We start from the raw sequence: 20,187 nt of genomic DNA on the forward strand, positions 1-20,187 counted from the left end.
TACAAATCTAATTGACCAAATAGAAACATTAAACATGCATTTGATTTTATATATCAAAATAAAGTAATAGATACATAATACACTATGGTGGAGTATTGGAATTAGAGAGTTGGGATTCACGACTGGATCGCTCCCAGTCGGGACATGATGTTACAATTATTTTCTGACTTTTAGTTCTTGATTTTGTGGCCGGTCGCTACACTTACCACACTTGGTTGACTATTTATCCAGCCCAGGCTAGTCGTTTGACGTGACCGTAAGCAATTGGTTTCTTTTTGATGTGTCAGAACGTTCGACTACTATAGATTGTTAGTGATCACTGACTAATCATCTTCGTCTATGCCTATCAAGCGTGCATGTGATTCTTAAATATACAAACCATTCGTATACGACCACCTTTATATTACAAATTCACTGATAAAGTTAGAGAGAAATAAACCCGGATTCCAATTGTGACTCTACTCTCATACTTGTCTCATACCACGTATGAGCTTAGTGGTCCCTACCGTATATCACAGGATAGTACACCACTCCGGATGATATGACGCACTATCCCTTCAAGCATTCACATATTCTTTAACAGCTCACAAAATAGTTATATGTATATATTATTTTCATTTGAAAATAAAAAAGAAATTAACAATACAAGATTGAGAAAGGGTATCCAATTTCCTACCATGCAAATGTGGCCAACTGGCCTAAAATAAATAACAGAACGGAAAAGTAAACAACGCCTCGTCTTAACAGAAAGTAAATAAACATGCAACCAGTAACATTATCCTTGGATATCCGTTCACCAACCTACACACAATACAACAATGTAAAATACAGACAGAACCCCTCGGGTGTGATTCTAACATTTTACCGTTTCATACCCCTTTTTTTCTTTTTTCAATTTTTACCGTTTTCAATCTTTCAAACAAAATATCTACTTTTTGATATTCATCAACTCAATTTGAGTTTATTGAATATTAAATCATTTTTTTCCAATTATAAAATTCATTTTCATCAATAATATTTAAAAAATACAACACTTAGATCAAAACGGGGTCCGAGCGGTGCACATGACCCAACTGACAGAAATAACCCGTTGAAATATCTTACCCACGTATAATTTGTAAAAAAAAATATAATTAAACATATCAAATATACAAGTTCTGGCGTGAATTTGAAATAACCGATTGAACTCCATACTTTTGGAATCTCACCATAAATTTTTAATAAAATCCTAAATGCAATTTTCACAATCTACGATTACTAATCGAAATTAAGAGTTCCTTACAATCTCTGTGCGAAAGGATCGAAGCGCGCGCGCGAAAATCGTGGTGAATGACACGAAAATCGAGATGGACCTAACTTTGAGACGGTTGATTTTTAGATCTGGTCCAGTGATTTCGAAGATTTCAACGTTGTCGTCATTTCTCTCTTCTACGACGGAGAACGAATTTGATCCCGAAACGGACGAAATTCGAGGTCAAAGTTTCGAAATTCTCATATATAAATACGACTGATTTTTGATGATACGGGGTGAAAAAGAAATTGAAATGGAAAGAGATTGGGTGGATTTTGTAGAGAACACGGCTGCGGACGTTTCTCCCTTCTGTATCGGTCGTCGACAACGAGCCGTTTGTCGTGAATCTGAGGTTGAAGTTTAAAAAAAAAAAAAAATTTCTTTTTAATTTTTGTTGGCTGTTTTGGATGGGTTGGAGAACATGAAGAATAAAAAAAATTAAAAATTTTATTTATATAAAATTAGAGACGAAATCGGTATTTTGCTAATTGTTTTGATTGACGATAACTTGACTATCCGGACTCCAAAACTGATAAATGAATACTTTATTTTATCTAATTTTTTATTTCAGATCTAATGGTATGGTCAATTTCTATAAATTTTATATCTAAAAATAATTTACATTTTTGGCCTGAGGTAACTATTAAAATTGACGTCATTTTTGTTTTTGACGATAATTCAACTTTCTGTGCTTCAAAAATGACAAATAAATAGTCTATGTTCAATAATTTTTCTTTACGAACCCAATGGTATGATCAAATCTTAACAATTCTTGCTCTAACAAAAAATCACTATTTTAGCCTAGTTCGACTCGGTAATCGAGGATTTTGTAACTTTTCTGTTCGGACTCGCATTTGAGCGTGCTTACAGGCTAAAGTATGTTTTTTGATCTTTTTGAATCCAATGGTGAGGTCAGATTCCGTTACAAATGATCAAAAACATTATAAAATTTTACCCCTATGTCATACTTTTAGGATTTTTTTTCCTTGAGATACGAATCGAAAACTTGGATTTTTACATATACTGTCTTAACAATTTTAAAATTTTTATTTTTAACGAAGCTAAAGCAAGTAAGACTTTTATGATTACAACAAAATCTTCAGTTAAAAATCCCCACCTTCTTATTCTTCATTATAATTTAATTTTTGACACATATACCATCTTAACTGTGGCGCCCTGCCAAACGTTAACACAAATCCTCATGTCAGATCTCGAGGTACTAGGTGGCACCTCAAAATTTCGGTATGGTCTCCTCTGTTTATGCTAGCATTCCAAGGCGTTCAACCTGTACCTGATAAACGACATACAATCCTGCATATATATACAAAATATAATACTAGCGGAAGCCTATATATGGCGAATAACGTACGAAATATCAGAGTGTAGAAGAATAACCAGAATAAAGGATTATACAAAATTCCTCACTCTAACAGAATTCCTAACACTCAAGACAGAATCCATAAGACTACTTGGAGGAACTGACACCATTAGGGGGTATAGCCCTAGTACTTACCAGGTGACGGACTTTGGTTGTCTATTTGACCAACCAAATGATCTTCATTCATGTTCTATACCTGCCTCGCCAAGTTCTGAATTTGAAACTAGAAAAATAGAGAAGGAAAGGGTGAGTAACAATGGTTACCCAGTAAGGAAACAAACAATTTCTGCCAATAATTCATCCTAGTATGAATGAATAAGCATACTAAATCATTTTAACAATATAAAATTTTACAGAATAAACTATGATTAACAGGTACCTATAGCCAGGGATGAGCAACTAAACATTTTAAAACTGACATTACACAATCAATAGTACTCACTATATCATTTTCTTTATGTACAAATTTAATTGATCAAATGGAAACATTAAACATGCATTTCAGTTTATATGTCAAAATAAGACAACATATACATAATACACAATGGTGGAGTATTGGAATTAGAGAGTTGGGATTCACAATTGGATCGCTCCCAGTCGGGACATGATGTTACAATTCTTCTCTCACTTTTAGTTCCTGATTTTGTGGCCTGTCGTTGCACTTACCACACTTGGTTGACCATTTATCCTTCTCAGGCTAGCCGTTTGACGTGACCGTAAGCAATGGGTCTCTTTTCGACGTGTCAGAACGTTCGACTACTATAGATTGTTAGTGATCACTGACTAATCATCTTCGTCTATGCCTATCAGGCGTACATGTGATTCCCAAATATACAAACCATTCGTATACGACCACCTTTACATTACAAGTTCACTGATAAAGATAGAGAGGAATAACCCGGATTCCAGTTGTGACTCCACTCTCATACGCGTCCCATACCACGTATGAGCTTGGTGGTCCTTACCGTACATCTCAGGATAGTACACCACTCCGGATGATATGACGCACTATCCCTTCAGGCATTCACAAACTCTTTAACAGCTCACAAAATAGCTACAAATATATATTATTTTTATTTGAAAACAAAAGAGAAATTAACAATACAATGTTGAGAATGGATATCCAGTTTCCTACCATGCAAGTGTGGCCACCCGGCCTAAAATAAATAACATAACGGAAAGGTACACAACGCCTCTCGCTAACAGAAATTTAAATAAACATGCAACCAACAATATTATCCCTGGATATCTGTTCACCAACCTACACACAACACAACAACGTAAAATGCAGACATCCCCCCTCGGGTGTGACTCTGACATTTTACCGTTTCATACCCTTTTTCCCTTTTTTCGATTTTTATAGTTTTCAATCTCTTTAATAAAATATCCATTTTCTGATATTCATCAACTCAATATGAGTTCATTGAATATTAAATCACATTTTCCAACTATAGAATTTATTTTTATCAATAATATTGAAAAATAATACAAATTTTATATCAAAAAGGTCCGAGCAGTGTACAAGACCCAATTTATGGAAATAACCCATGAAAATACCCTACCCACATATAATTTGTTAAAAATACAATTAAACATATCAAACATGTAATTTTTGACGTGAATTTTTGAAATAACAAAAGAATTCAATAATTTGGAAATACATCAAAAATTTTTCGATAAAATCCTAAATGCAATTTTCACAATCTACGATTACTAATAAAAATTGAGAGTTCCTTACAATGTCTAGGCAAAAGGATCGAAGCGTGTGCACTGAAATCGATGCGATCGACACGAAAATCATGACTGGCCGAACTTCAAAGCGACTGATTTTCGAAACGGGCTCGATGGTTTCAAAGATCTCAACGTGGTCGTCTTTTCTCCCTTCTGCGACGGAGGACGGTTTGACCCCGAAATGGATGAAATCCGAGGTCAAAGTTTCGAAATTCCCGTCTATGTATACGGCTGATTTTTGACAATATGGGCTGAAAGAGAAGATGAAATGAAGGGATCTTGGGTGGGTTTTGTAGATGTCAAAGTTGCGGATCTTTTTTTCTTCTACGGTGATCGTCAAAGGTGGATCGTTTGCGACGAATTCGATGTTGAAATTTTGAAGAAAAAAAACAAAATTTTCGTTAAAATTTTGGTGGCTGTATTTTGACGGGTTGGAGAAGATGAGATATATAAAAAAATTAATTAATTTTTTTTTTAATAAAAGTTGGGACGAAATCGGTATTTCGCCTATTATTTTGATCGATGATAACTTGGCTATCCGGACTCCAAAACTAACAAATGAATACTCTATTTCGCCTAATTTTTTGTTTCGGATCTAATGATACAGTCAATTTTTACAAATTATGTCTCTATCAAAATTTACATTTTTGGCCTGAGGTGACCCCTAAAATTGATGTCGTTTTCATATTTGACGATAATTCGACTTTCTTGTCTCCAAAAATGAAAAATAAATAGTCCATGTTCAATAATTTTTTGTTATAAATCCAATGGTGTAATCAAATTTTAATAATTTTTACTTTACCAAAAAATCACTATTTTAGCCTGGTCCGACTCGGTAATCGAGGATTTTGCAACTTTTATATTCGGACTTGCATTTAAGCATGTTTACAGGTTAAAATATGGTTTTTGATCATTTTAAATCCAATGGTGAGGTCAGATTCTATTAAAAATGATCAGAAACATCTTAAAGTTTTACCCCTAAGTCCCACTTTCAAGATTTTCTTAAAATTTCACTATTTATTTTTCCTCGAGATACGAATTGAAAATTTGAAGTTTTACATTAACAATTTTGAAAAATTTATTTTTAAGAAAACTAAAGCAAATAATACTTTATGATTTCAACAAAATCTTTAGTGGAGTAGTTCTCATTTTCTTCTTCTTTTCTATCATTATATATTACCAACGAGATGTTTATAAACCAAATTGAAATCTAATTTTTGTCTAATTCCTTGTAAAATTTGATTTTTTTAAACATATGGTAACATAATTCTTTGAAAAATCTAATTTTTTAAAATATATTGTAATACAATTCCTTGAAAATCCTTTTAATTAAGTTTGAAAACTTTGTTGATAATTATATTTTTGTCTAATTTCTTACAAAGTCTGAATTTTTAACACATTTTTATGTAATCCTTTGTAAAATCAAATAAATGCATAATTTTATGTTAAAAAATGTATAACATTATATTGAAAAATTTATAGAGTACATTTGACAAATACATAATATTATGTTGACAAATATACCATTTTAACAACTTTTAAAAAATTTATGTTCAAAGAAATTGAAATAAGTAGGACTTTTATGATTACAACAAATCTTTAGTGGAGAAATCCCCACTTTCTTCTTCTTTATCATTTTATATTACAAATGAGATGTTCAAGCAGTAATCGAAATCGAATTTTTTTCTAATTCCTTATAAAATCCAAATTTTTTAAAACATATTTTAATTGAATTCTTTGAAAAATCTTTTGAATTAAGGCTTGAATACTTCGTTGATATATATATATATATTTGTCTAATTTCTTATAAAATCTAATTTTTTAATATATTTCTGTGTAATTTCTTACGACCCCCATTGCGACTCACGAAGACAGCCGTTCGATATTCGCAAGATGCACGGTCCAGATCAAATTTGAAAATACAATCATTTTAAACAAATAACTTCTCCGATTTTACAATTACCTCCCTGTAAAAAAAAAAACCCAAATCTGAGTTCTTCTTCTTCCTTTGTTTTTCTGCGTTCGAAGTTCCTCCCCGTAAAAACAAACCTTCCTCTTCGTTTCTCTTCCTCTTCGACTCAAATCTTCCTCTTCCAGCCAAAAAAGCAGATCTGATCTGCGTCTTCTTCTTCGTTTCACTCTTCGATCTGCCATCGAAACGAACTCATCTCGTTTTGTCTCAAACAGATCTGAGTCATCGTCTTCTGCCCTCGAAGTTCCTCCCCGTAAAACAGATGGAAGGAAATCAAATCTGCGTCTTCCTCTTCGATTCACTCTTCCTCTTCTCCTCAAACCCTAACCATCTCCATCGTTTACTCTCCGTTCACTGACGACGACGCAGATCAGGCGAAGAAATCAAGTGATAAAAATCCAACCATATCCATCGTTTACTCTCAACATTAGGGTTTCTGTAAGTTCTTGTTTCTGAGTCAATATTCTTTGTCGGTGATGTTTATCTCTTATATGTTCTTTCGATGTTTGAAAATCGCAGAGAAAAGTCGCAATAGAAGACTCTCTATGACGACCAAAAGCTCCTTCAAGTTGGAACACCCCCTTTGGTTTGTTCTCTCTCTCATTTAGAGTTTTTTTTCCTGATTTTATTTATGGAATTGGGATCGTTCTTGAGGAACCCCCTTTAGTTCTGTATTTGAGAATTAAAAGGGTTATTTATAAATTGGTTTTACTTTAACTATAATTCAATTATGCTAGATGAGCATGTATTTTGTGAAAAAATTTCCCTAAAATTATCAAAAGTTCATATTTTTTATTTGGGTATGTGTTGAAATTGTGTTCTTGGATCGAATTCACTCAATTCATGTCTCATTGTAGAGTTTAGTGGGGATTTTTGGGAGAATTCGGATTTTATTTAGGGGAAAATGGTTTACTTGAAGCATCTGTTCCTAAACATGTGAAGAGGAAGTTTATTCCTTAAAAGATATGGAAATATGTTGTAGCTTCTAAGAGAAAAAGTGTGTGGATTTGAGGAGTTGGGTCTTTTGACCCGTAACAACATTATCACCACCACCAATAAGATTTACCAGGTAATTTAGTTAATTGAACATCATTATACGGTTATCATTTTCTTAAGTTTGCATGTATTGGTAAATTTGTATTTCCGTTACTAGAGAATCAGACAGGGTAATAAGGCCTCGATGTAGCCTAAAGTTTACTAAAGCCACTAATTTTTGTTCTTAAAGTATAATAGATTGTTATTGACAAAGAGAGGAGATTAGCTAGGAAAACTGTATAAGTGTGATTCAATTGTTACCATAGTTGTGTTTTTTTTTAATATTAAGGCTTGACAAGTTTTTGTGTGACTGAATTTTGTATATTGTTACAAATCAAATACTAAAATAAAATAGTTCATGTTTTCCTCCCTCATTGGTTTGTTCATTAGTGATTATAAGAGAGAGTTTTGGGAAAGATGAAAGCTGTGCTTGTGGCTATTGAAGATAGATGCAATTGGTAATTTTTTGCAAGGATAGGATAATGCTGAATTACAAATAACATCTAAATTGTGTACCAATATCTTTATTTGGTGTTTTAGTATTGAAGTGTTGGATCTCTTGCAGTTGGACGGTACCATCATTGCTCCATCAAGCTTCAAAGCTTGGGGTTCAGGATTGTTTCAATGGCTTGAATTCACAAAGCTGAGAGGGATTACAATTCAAGGTGAAGGTATCATCGACGGCCGTGGCTCAAACTGGTGGAAGGATTCACCGTTGTACAAACATATTGTAAATCTTTGTAATAATTTGAAATAAAAATTACATAAATTAGAAATTGAGGACTAGAATAGACATTTGTAATTTGTATTTTCTGTATGGATCCATCTAAGGAATCTTGTAATATCACCAAAATTTTCAATAATTTTCTTATGAGATCCCAAATTATGGTTAAATGAATCACGTTCCTTCATTCCATTATCTAATTGTGTGTTATGTAATTTATTTATCAAATTGTCGTTGGTTAAATGATATATTACCTCTTTAACTTGGATGATATTTTCTCTTGATCGTTGTACCATTTGAATTTATTTTGAGAAACTCCAACTACTGATGTAAAATTCCAATTTTGTGTGGAACGATGCATTGTTTATTATCTTCAGCTCTATTTTGAACAATATATGATAAGACTGATACACTTTAGAGTGGAATTTCACCACTTTTGCTAATGCATTCCACTTCTAAATAGTACAGTCGAGGATGATTTGTTACCATTATGACTTTTTAATAGCTTGGAGATTATTATCAGTTTCCAATCTTCATGTATGACCACATTCATGGTCTAGGAACCTTAGTACCGCCAAAGCTTATTTCATTTTTACTCCCAAGTTTCATAATTTCTATCCATAAAGAGTTCAATACGCTCATCCTATTTTTTATGAGTTGCACTTGTGGTGATGATATGACTTGAACCAAATCCAATTAGAGATAAAAAAAAAAATTATTGTTGTCTAGATGAAGATGGGGTGGCTATTGACCATCTCACTATTTCTTGGATCTCTGCATTCCAAGTGTGCTCTATTGTAAATCTAAGGAAAGTTGCATGTCCATACATCCACTTTTGTGATTTTCAAAAAAAAAAAAAAAAAACTTCAACAACAACAAAGAAGAGTGAATGATAAACCCCAAAATGAAACAACCCAATTTGGATACGATGGGTGATCAAAATACCCACTAACACCGCTAATTAGGTATGATACAATCATTCAATTGGGTTGGTTGGGATGGAAGATTAAAGAAGACCAATTGGTTAATGGAAAATACATTATGATGTCGCCCACATATGGATGAATTATAGTAATGTCCAACAAAAGGCTTGGAATTGCTTCAAATACTCCCAGATTGAGTTTGAGTGCTTGAATGGCTGCACTCATTCTCACCAAATACTCATACTTCTCCATGCCAAATTGCTGCTTCAAGTCCTGTAAATCTTTCCATGTCTGAATAAGAGATAAACTAAGAAATTTGCAAGGTTTTCTCAACTGTGGAAGGCGAGGTAAGATGGTCCTACTTTTCGTGCCACCTCAGTACCCCACAACTTTCCTATAATTCCAAATACCCATTTTCTTCAAGCAAAATGTCAACAACAACAATACATCAGAGCCCAATTTCTGTACTATTTTTTTTATTACACAAGTCTTAGGAGAGTGCTTGAATTTGAAATTAAGTGAATAGTAATAGTGACTGAATTACAAAAAAATCACTTTTCCTTAGTATCCTAATTCCAAACTATAACAGAGAAGAGTAACCATCAACAACAATATAAGGGACTTCTTGAAGTATATTATACGCACAAAATGACACAGGATCTTTCTTCGTGAATGTTTGATACCACAGATTTACCTCCACATAAGCACTAGTGTTAGTGTGTGGTTCGAATGGAGGACAAAATTTACAGTGAGATTGCAAGCTTGTTTAAAGAAAGTTAGATCAGTGAGGAAGCTGATTCATGGCTTTTATCTTTGCAACACAACTGAGTTCAGGCTGCAAGTATTTCTCATAACTAACTTTCAAAGGCCCAGTTTTGGCAGATTTCTGGAAGCTCAAGATCATATTTGCACACGCCCTGCATTTGAAACAACGATCAAATACATCTTAATGTAAACTAATTGCAATATCAACAACTATGGCTTCATTGTGGGGATTCACAATTGAAGAAGTTTTACAGGATTTAAGTGGCTGGACTGGAGGAGGCCATAGGTAAATTAGGGTGTGTTGAGGATCACAGGTTTGTCCTACTAGTAATCTAGTTGAAGTATGTTGACATATAAGGTATGATGATAAATCGAAAAACAATAAGGAAAGGAAGTACATGCCTGAGTTGAGATTCTTCATAGCGTGTGTGTTTGCAAAGCAGTGGGGTCCAAGTTGGAGTCATTTTCATGGTACATCTCGCAACATAGATTGCCAATGCACATAGCAAGGATGGTTTGAACTTCAAAGTCTCATATTCAACCAAGCACAACTCAATGAGGTAGAAAGATAGATGTTCAAGCTGGTAGAAAATCCCACAAAGAGAAGAAATATTAAGATTGTTAGTGATTGGAAATCTTATTCATTTTGAAAGCATTACGCATATATACCTTTGTGTCAGATTGAGCAGCCTTGAGAAACCTTAGCATGAACACATATGGGGTTGGTGAGTTCAATCGGAACATCAACTTCTTAAGAATTAGCTTTTCCTGAAAAGGGATGCCAGTTTATTTCATCATTAAGAAAAAAATAATGGTAATAAAACGGAAAATCAGAAGATGCAGACCATTGCAAGCATTTGATCTCTTGTATATGATAGGTTTGTGCTTGCATAAAACTTCGATGCAGAATTCATTTCCATCTATTTGGGTTACTTTTACTTGTATCTACAAATTATCAGTAATCTTGTAAGGAAACATTACAACAAACTCAAACCCATCTATTTGGCTGTCTAGAGACTAGAGTTGCCTTTTATGTTCATATGCAATCAGAATAAAAGTAAGAGATTTCTTTCCTTCAAAAACTGAAAGATCAAAACCTCAGATCATCACTTGAGTCCCAATAACTTAAATTACGTGACGATTTTGGCTGGTCTGGATGAATTCAGCCTCAATTCACAATGTTTCTTCAAAGAAATAGGCCTAATAGGAACTAGAACATCAATCAAATACAGTTTTCATGACCAAATAAGATCAAACCAGAGAAGATGCCAACTAGCTTAGTTGGTAAAGTCTATAGGTCTAATTCCCATCATCATCGAGTTACTGATCTTCTTAAAAAAAACAAAACACGCTCACCAATCGAAAAAATGAAGATCAAACCAGACAGAGTTACATCAGTTTACATCAGGAAATCACATAGAAACAATTTCACAAGAAAAAACATCCCCAAATAAGACAAACCCATGTCACCAAACATCTAAAAACCAAAACCCAATGAGCCAAATTAACACAGAATAACACAAACCAATAAATTAAGTTAAAAAAAAAATGAAAACAAGAAGAAATAAGAGAAACAGAGAAATGGGTAAGAACCATTACATGGAAGAAGATGGACCAAAGAGGGGATTCTCTTTGAGGGGCTGAAACGAAAGCCTGCGGAGGAACTTGGCAACACACTTGTCTTGATATCTATCTATGTTTTTGGGGCAGTTATCGATGTACATAGCCGTTACAAACACAGCCACGTTGGCCACCACAAACATGGGTATAAACCATGAAGTCCATCCTTTCTCCGAATTCTGCTCAAAATGAACATAAGATGGGTACTTTCCATTCCCTCTGTTCTTGGCTTCTCCTCCTCTATCTTCAAGAAACAATCAAAGATTGATAGATTTGGGATGATTTAGAGAAGAAGAGTTACTCGTAAGGTAATTGGTGAAGTCTTTAAGGAGATGAAGCTGAAATAATGATTGGATTTTTCTCGCCTGGCTTCGTCGCTTGATCTGCATCGTCGTTGAATAGAGATGTTAGGGTTTGAGTCGCAGAAGAGATGACGATGAGGTTAGAGAGAAGTTTGATTTGAAATTGCGTTTATTTATTTTGATTAGATGCGGGGAGGTGTTTCTAAATAATGTAAGATTTAAGTGGTTAAAACAACACGTGCTGTTTAAAAACGAAGATGCGATCTAGACCGTGGATCTTGCAAATATCGAACGGCTGTCTTTGTGAGTCGCGATGGGGGTCGTAATGGGGGTCGTAGGAACCCCACCCTATATATATATTTGTCTAATTTCTTATAAAATCTAATTTTTTAATATATTTATGTGTAATTTCTTACAAAATCTAATAAATACATAAAATTATGTTGATAAATTTATAGAGTACAGTTGACATATATATCTCGTTATGTTGTTAAATATACCATCTAAACAATTTTAAAAATTTTATTTACAAAACAACTTTGGTAAGTAAAACTTAAATGATTATAATAAAATCTTTATTAGAAAAGTCATACATTTTTTTCTTTTTCATCATCATCATCATTCTATATTAATAATAGGGTGTCCAAACCGTAATCAAAATCAATTTTTTTTTTGTCTAATTTCTTGCAAAAATTAAAATTTTGAATATATTTTAATCAAATTCCTTAAAAAATATATTATCTTAACAACTTAGATTGTGAAGTATAAAACACAATCTAATATAATGAGTCCTATGATTATATGAATTTTCAAACATAATAAAATATTAGTAAATTCTACTTTAATGATTAGATTGTGAAATGTTGATCAATACTTAGTGTTGAGATACACGTCTTTAAGTATTGACAAAGCTATTGCATAGTGTTGACAAATCATTTTTTGAGGATTGACAAGATTAATAATTTTTAACTTTGCATTGATATAAATTCTTAACCATTCGATTGAGATAATTTTTAAATATATCTATGGCTAACATTGCTCAAAATATATATTATTACTAATTTTTTAATTATTTTTTGGATGAAGACAAAATAATGTATATCTCAATAAAATTGGATGATTGACAAATTCAACCACAAATCGCATCATTGTCAATTTTTTTGATAAATGTGTGTAGAGACAATTGCTTTTAATAACTTTTTCATAGAATTTCGATAGTTTTCATTAAGTTTAAAGGCTCTTTTTGCTAATTTTATTGATATCTTTAAAATTAAAAGTCTATACATATCTCAAAGAAATCAAATGATTCTTAAAACAAATAACATTTCACATCACGCATCAAATATCTCGTTAAACGTATTGAAGTGAAAAACTTTGCGGCTATTTTATTTATTTATTTTTTGTTTTAATTTATTTTATAGATTTTCATAGATTATAAGGGCATTATGATGTTAAAGTAATGAAATGGTTAATCCAAAAATGCAGTAACGTATTTTAATAATTATTTTGTAAATTTCTCTTTTATTTATTTAAAAAAAATGAAGATTCTTTTTTTTAGAATTGTGGAAAATCCATAATTATATTTTGGATTTATTTCAAGTTGAAGGTAAAGAAAAAGTATAAAGGTAAACGTTGATACTCATTTTTGTAAAATTAAATAGTATTGAAATAGATATTACCTTTATGGTAAATATGTTAAAAATATGATTAGGATAATAATTTCAAAGAAATATATGACCATTTTCATAAATAAAAAAAATTACTTAATGGACCCTGTGGTAGGGATTTCTTTCTAAATATTATCTTAACAATCTAGTTAGTAAAAAGTTTTTCTTTCTTAGTGCCCCCACAACCTTGTGATAAATGGAAAACTCAATTCCTTAAGATTGATTACCTTGTTTTGTTGCACTTTTTCTAAAAGTTGATTTAAAATTTAAAATCAGAATCTAAGTAGGTGTTTGATAATGCTCACGTACACCACTTTTGGCAATAAAAGCAGATTTTTAATTAAGTTAAAATGTTTGATAACAAGTTGTAGTGCTTTATAAAGATAACGGGCCACAATTTTTTAAAGCTGAGTGAAAGGTGCTTTACAAAATTACGATGATGGAAAGTTAAAAATGATGATAAATTTTTTTAACAAAAATGTTAATTTTTCCCTTAAACATTAATGCCATTTTTTTGTATGTCCTCTATTATAGTTGATTGCCAAAGGAAAGGGTTTTCAAACCCTAAAAACACACCATTACAACACTGCACCTTCGATCGTCTTCTCCATTCAAATCCAATCTTCTTCTTTGAGGAAAGTTCATCTGAAACCCAAAATTCATAAACGTTATCAATACATAGCATTGAAATACATGTCTCTAAGTATTAACAGAGTTATTGCATAGTGTTGACAAATCATTGTTTGGGGATTGACAAGATTAATGATTTTTAATTTTGCATTGATTTAAATTCTTAGTCATTTGATCAGGATAATTTTTAAATATATCTATGGCTAACATTGCTCAAAATATGTTTAAGATTTTATTACTAATTTTTTTTTTGGATGAAGATAAAATAATGCGTATCTCAATAAAATTGGATGATTAACAAATTCTACCACAAAATCGCATCATTGTCAGATTTTTTTGATAAATGTGTAGAGACAATTATTTTTTAATGACTTTTCTATGGAATTTTGATAGTTTTCATTAAGTTTAAAGGTTTTTTTTTTTGCTAATTTTATTGATATTTTTAAAATTAAAAGCCAATACGTATCTCTAAAAATCGGATGATTCTTAAAACAAACAACATTTCACATCACCCATCAAATATCTCGTTAAAAATGTTGAAGTGAAAGACTTTGCAACTAATTTTTTATATATGGTTTTTCAATGATTGTTATAGATTATAAGGACATTATGATCTTAAAGTAATGAAATGATAAATCCAAAAATGCAGTAACGTATTTTAGCAATTATTTTGTAAATTTCTCCTTTGTTTATTTAAAATAAATAAAGATTTTTTTAAAAATTACGAAAAATTCGTAATTATATTTCGGATTTATTTCAACTTGAAGGTAAGGATAAAAAGGTAAATTCAACTAGATGGATACTTATTTTTTGAAAAAATCACTTTATTTTTTCATGAATTAAAAGAAAAAGTATAAAGGTAAATGTTGATACTCATTTTTCTAAAATTAAATAGAATTGAAATATATTACCTTTATGATAAATATTTTAAAAATATGATTAGGACAATAATTAATATATATATAATATATATATATATATATATATATATATATATATATATATATATATATATATATATATGACCATTTTCATAAATAAAAAAATTACTTAATGGACCCTGTGGTTGGGATTTCTTTCTAAACATTATCTTAACAATCCAATTAGTAAAAAATTTTCCTTTTTTAGTGCCCCCAACCCCCTTATGATAAATGGAAAACTCAAATTCTCAAGATGGACTACCTTGTTTTGTTGCACTTTTTCTAAAAGTTGATTTAGAATTTAAAATCAGAATCTAAGTAGGTGTTTGATAATGCTCACGTCCAGTGCTTTTGACAATAAAAACAGGTTTTCAATTAAGTTAAAATGTTTGATAACGAGTTGCGGTGCTTTATAAAGATAACATGGTACAATTTTTTAAAATAGGGTGAGAGGTGCTTTACAAAATTGCTATTGTGGAAAGTCGAAAATGACGATAATTTTTTTACAAAAATGTTAAATTTTCCCTTAAACATTAATGTCATTTTTTGTATGTCCTTTATTATAGTCGTTCGCCAAAGGAAAATGTTTTCAAACCCTAAAAACACACCATTACAACACTGCACCTCCGATTGTCTTCTCCATTCAAATCCAATCTTTTTCTTCGAGGAAAGTTCATCTGAAATCCAAAAATTTGATGAAAAACTTTTTTTTTTCATAAATCAATAGATAAAATTGAATCAAACTACGTGTATGAATTTTCATGAGATTGATTTGAGACATTGATATTGAAAATGAATATCCATTATTGATTTGTGTGTTTAGGTATGAATTTTATAGAGAAACAATTTCCATGACTGACTTTCATATGGGTTTTGTGAAGCTCTGAGATTTGTGTGTTTAGATATGGGTTTTACAAATAATGGAAAGTTTTTTTTTAATATTCTATAAATCGTGATTTATAGCTTTTTACACGTATTTTTATTTATTTATTTAAATTTGAAAATTCTTCAAATTAAATTATCCCAAACTATCTAGATTTTTGAATGGTCCATTAATCTTTTCTAGTATACAAATTTTTTAACCATATCAAAATATGTATGAAACTTAGTATTTGAGGACTAGGTTTTCAGTTTTCATTTAGCTAAGTAGAAAAACGTTTACACTGGCCTAAAGTTCCCCACATCATCTAAATTGATAATGGCCAAATCTATCTGTTGTAGTTTTTATATTCATCTATCTCAATATTATCCTTGCATAAATACTCTTATTGTAACCTTCTAAATATATATATTTTTACTTTTGATTTGTATGTAACATCGACCACGTAGTATAATTTAGATGACAACTACTTCAAAAGACCTAAAAGCCACTTCTTCAAAAGTTACAAAGGAAAAAAGGCAAATTAGACTAATCCTATCCATTATAAAATATAGATTGGAATAATTATAGAATTGATGAAAAATAGTAGAAGGTTAGGTTTGATATTGGATAAAACTGACCATGAAAGATTGATAAAATAATTTAAGAAAAGAATTGGTCTAAATTATGAGAGAAATCAATTGAAGAATCATTTGCATAATATTAGGCAATTATGATCACGTTGGAAGAAATTTTGTTCGCATATTGGCGTGGGTTGATGATGTCCGAAAAAGAATAGTAGTCGATGAAGAATCGTGAATCACATATTTAGAAATATATTAAATTACATAGGATTGTGTTAGTGCGATTGATGACACACATAAATGCTAGCATCACAAAAGAGAATGAGACGCCTTACAAAGGACGTAAAGGAGAAACAACTCAAAATATCATGGTTTGTTGTTCATTTGACATGCTACTTATGTTTGTTTGTGTTGGTTGGGAGAGATCTGTAAATGATTCTCATGTGTTTTTCTCTGTCATCAATGACACTTCCTCGAGATTCTCACATATATCTCCAAGTAATCTTATAAAATTATTTACAATTTAATTTATTTATAGTTAATTAGTGGAGTAATTTATTTTATATATTTTTTTCATTAGAAAAATTTTATTTGGTGGATTTGGCTACTTGACACCTTATTGAGGTGTATGTTACCATTTACAAGAATATAGGAGTGCATGAGCAAGTAGGAAGAAAGAACTATTTAATCATTTGCACTCTTCCCTTCACAATATCATTGGATGTTGTTTTGATATATTAAAAATGAGGTAGTCAATGTAGAGGAATATGACTTCTTATAAGTTTGAGGCGCAATGTAACATTGTAGTTACATGTATGGCAAAGCATTGACAAATGCATAGTTTGTAATATATGATTGTGAAGATTATGTAAATGCAAAACTTGATGAAGTCATGAGGAGAAACTGTAATAATGATGGTAATATCCCGCCAACAATACCTAGACAATTGCAAAGACCTGCATAAAGAAAGAGAGATGCAATAGCAGATACAATCATGATCGATCAAGCTAGAAATAATGACATATAATTTTAGAATAATATTTTATTATAGATGTAATTTTGGTGTAACAAATATGTATGGATTTGACTAATTACATTTAAGTTTCTTAATGTTCGAGTGTATGACATATATATATATATATATATATATATATATATATATATATATATATATATATATATATATATATATATATATATGGGTCACGTTCAGCAACAAACATTTTGGCAAAACATTTTTCAAAACATGGGTTAGAGGTCTTGGAATGGGTTGATTTTTGGTGAGGATGATCTCTACGGTGAGGAGATCATCCTCACCAAAAATCAGCTCATTCCAAAACTTCTAGTCCCAGTTTACAAGTTGCAAAATCGTGGACCGTCCATTTTTTGTTAACCATTTTTGATGGGGTTAGAAGTTTTGGAATGGGCTGATTTTTGGTGATGATGATGTCCTCGTCGTAGAGATCATCCTCACCAAAAATCAGCCCATTCCAAGACCTCTAACCCATGTTTTGAAAAATGTTTTGCCAAAAAGTTTGTTGCTGAATATTTCCATATATATATATTATATATATATATATATTCATATATTTATTATTCTTTATTAATCTTGAATAAATGTAATAGTATGGCACACTATGGGCTTCATTGTTTTTGTGGTCGGGTGGTGATGAGGATATACATAGTGTAGTTACGTGGTTTTCGTCGTCATGACGACCACAACTACTAAATATTGGAGTCGCCACCATTCAGATTGGAAATGGGTGTGAATGGTCACCCGGTGTGTGCCTTGTCGAAAAATTGCCATTTTTGACGTTAGTGACTCGCAACGGATAGGGTTGATCAAACCTAGAGGTTCGGGTAAGCGGCTCCGTTGGAGAAAAGGGAAGGTGTTAGGCACCCTTTTCTCCCCGCCACATGGCGGTAACCTCAAATAACTCGGTCATTTTGATTTTTTAAAAGAAAGTGGAAGGTGTGTCCCATGGGTATATTTGTTCCCTAAGTAGGATTTAATTTTGGCTTGATCATAGGATCATCTCATCAATGGAGATGATCCTTGTAGATCCAAGCCTTGAGGTCCATTCATGCTCAACTCATTTAAAGTGAAATGAAAAGAGGGGGAAGATAGAAGAGGGAAGAGGAGAGGGTAGAGAAAGGAAAAAAAAAAGGGGGGGGGGGGTGTTGATTGCTCCCACCTTGTACTCTTGGATTCCTTCTTCTTCTTTTTCTTCTTCTTCTTCTTCTTTGAATTCTCTTTAGTCTTTGGTGAGTTGAGTGAAGTTATTTCTCTTAGAGTGTGTTATAAGAGAGTAGTGAGGAGGAGTAGATAGAGTAGATTTTTTTCTTATGGAAACTTGGTGTGTGTGTGTACCCCTTTTTGGGGTGAGAGGGGGGTATATATAGGTGTTTGGAGGGGGTTGGGGGTATAATGGGGTTGAAATGTGAGAGAAGGGGTAATGGTATAGGATTTAGGAGTGAGGGATGTGAAATTTAAGGTGAAATGGAGGGTAAATGTGTAATGAATGAAAATGGGTGAGGTTTAGACCTAAATGGGTTGGATTCTACCCAAACCCATTTGGGTAGAGTGTTTGATGGGTTGACATGAGTGATGGTTGGTGGTGGAGTGGGGGTGTAAGAGAGTGGTTTAGAGAATGAGTGTTAGGTTGGTTGATGAGGTGAGGTGTGTAGATTTAGGAGAATGGGTTGTGTAAGAGGTTGTTAAGTTAGTTTTTGGGAGGAGAAAGGAGATGATGCCATATGGCAATCATGATGAGGGGGTGAGGTGATGAGATTGGTTGATTGGTTGATGGGGGTTGTTTGATTAGAGAGAGAGAAATGGGTTAGTTGATTGATGATGAAGGAAGTATGGGTTGAGTTGATTTTATTGGAGTGTTTTAAGGAAGATGATGGGTAGAGTTATGGGTGATGAGGTGGGTGGTTGATGATGTTAGATAATGGTGATGGGTTAGGGTATGGGTGAAGGATGGTTGGTTATTGATGTTAGAGGATGGGGGTAGGTTAGGTTAGGGTAGGGTATGGGTTGAGGTGATTTTAGATGGGTTGTTTAGAGCATGGTGATGGGAGTGGGTGATTGGATGAGGGAGGTGAAGGATGGTGATGACAAGTGTCATCTTTTGATGTTGAGGGGTTGATTGGTTGATGTGGGTAAGGGTTGATGGGTTGGGTGGTGGGTTGGATAGTGAATGGGGTATGGATAGTGGTTTATGGGCTTTTAATGTATTGGGCTTGGGTTTAGAAGGGTTGTGGGTTGTTTTGGATTGGATATCGGATTTGGAGATGGAACGGTGAAGGTTGGATGAAGGGGTAGGCATCCCAAGTCTCACATTTTATTTTTTTTGATTTTTTTTTGATTTTTTGAAACCATTGATTTAATCAAAATGCCACGTGTTGGCGAATCGGGCTTTTGGGCCCGTTATCGATTTTTGCACGCGAGTGCGGAGCGACGACGTTGAACAACTGTAGGATGGGTCACCACCCTTTTTGCGAGTCCTCGAGACCCTGGGGTGGTCTTAAGAACATTGATTTGACCGAAGTCACCACCTTTGATGTTTTTGGGCCTTAGGGGCCTGTTGGCCCCTTTTGTTGGAAAATCGATATTTTGCATGGAGCGGGGTGGATGGGAGTGTGCCGAGCCCTTTTGGTGGACCTACTAACCCATTGAAAGGTGTTAGTGGCTTGGGTTTCGGCGAAAGTATCATTTTTCGATGATTCGGGCCATTGAGGCCCGTTGGTCGAACTTATTGAAACCCTACTATTTTTGGGCCC

At 32.6% G+C, this 20,187-nt stretch overlaps 1 protein-coding gene and 1 long non-coding RNA gene across 2 annotated transcripts; one reads left to right on the plus strand and one right to left on the minus strand.

Moving 5' to 3' along the window:
• The first annotated feature begins 6,416 nt into the window (after positions 1–6,416).
• On the plus strand, positions 6,417–8,280 carry LOC147398122 (uncharacterized). Its single transcript, XR_015180139.1, has 3 exons — positions 6,417–6,810; positions 6,892–6,958; positions 7,973–8,280. It is a non-coding gene; the product is annotated as an uncharacterized LOC147398122 (long non-coding RNA).
• Positions 8,281–9,184: 904 nt separating this feature from the next.
• LOC147398123 (putative cyclin-B3-1) lies at positions 9,185–11,858 on the minus strand. Its single transcript, XM_086448947.1, has 4 exons — positions 11,419–11,858; positions 10,489–10,587; positions 10,222–10,400; positions 9,185–9,971 (listed from the first exon to the last, which is right to left on the minus strand). Exons 2-4 carry the CDS (start codon positions 10,561–10,563, stop codon positions 9,836–9,838), a joined length of 390 nt encoding a protein of 129 aa, XP_086305073.1. The 5' UTR covers positions 10,564–10,587; positions 11,419–11,858; the 3' UTR covers positions 9,185–9,835.
• Between the last annotated feature and the right edge of the window lie 8,329 nt (positions 11,859–20,187).

Source organism: Akebia trifoliata, chromosome 7 (genome assembly GCF_017979445.1).
Source record: "Akebia trifoliata isolate Shusen 1 chromosome 7, ASM1797944v1, whole genome shotgun sequence".
Taxonomy (NCBI): domain Eukaryota; kingdom Viridiplantae; phylum Streptophyta; class Magnoliopsida; order Ranunculales; family Lardizabalaceae; genus Akebia; species Akebia trifoliata.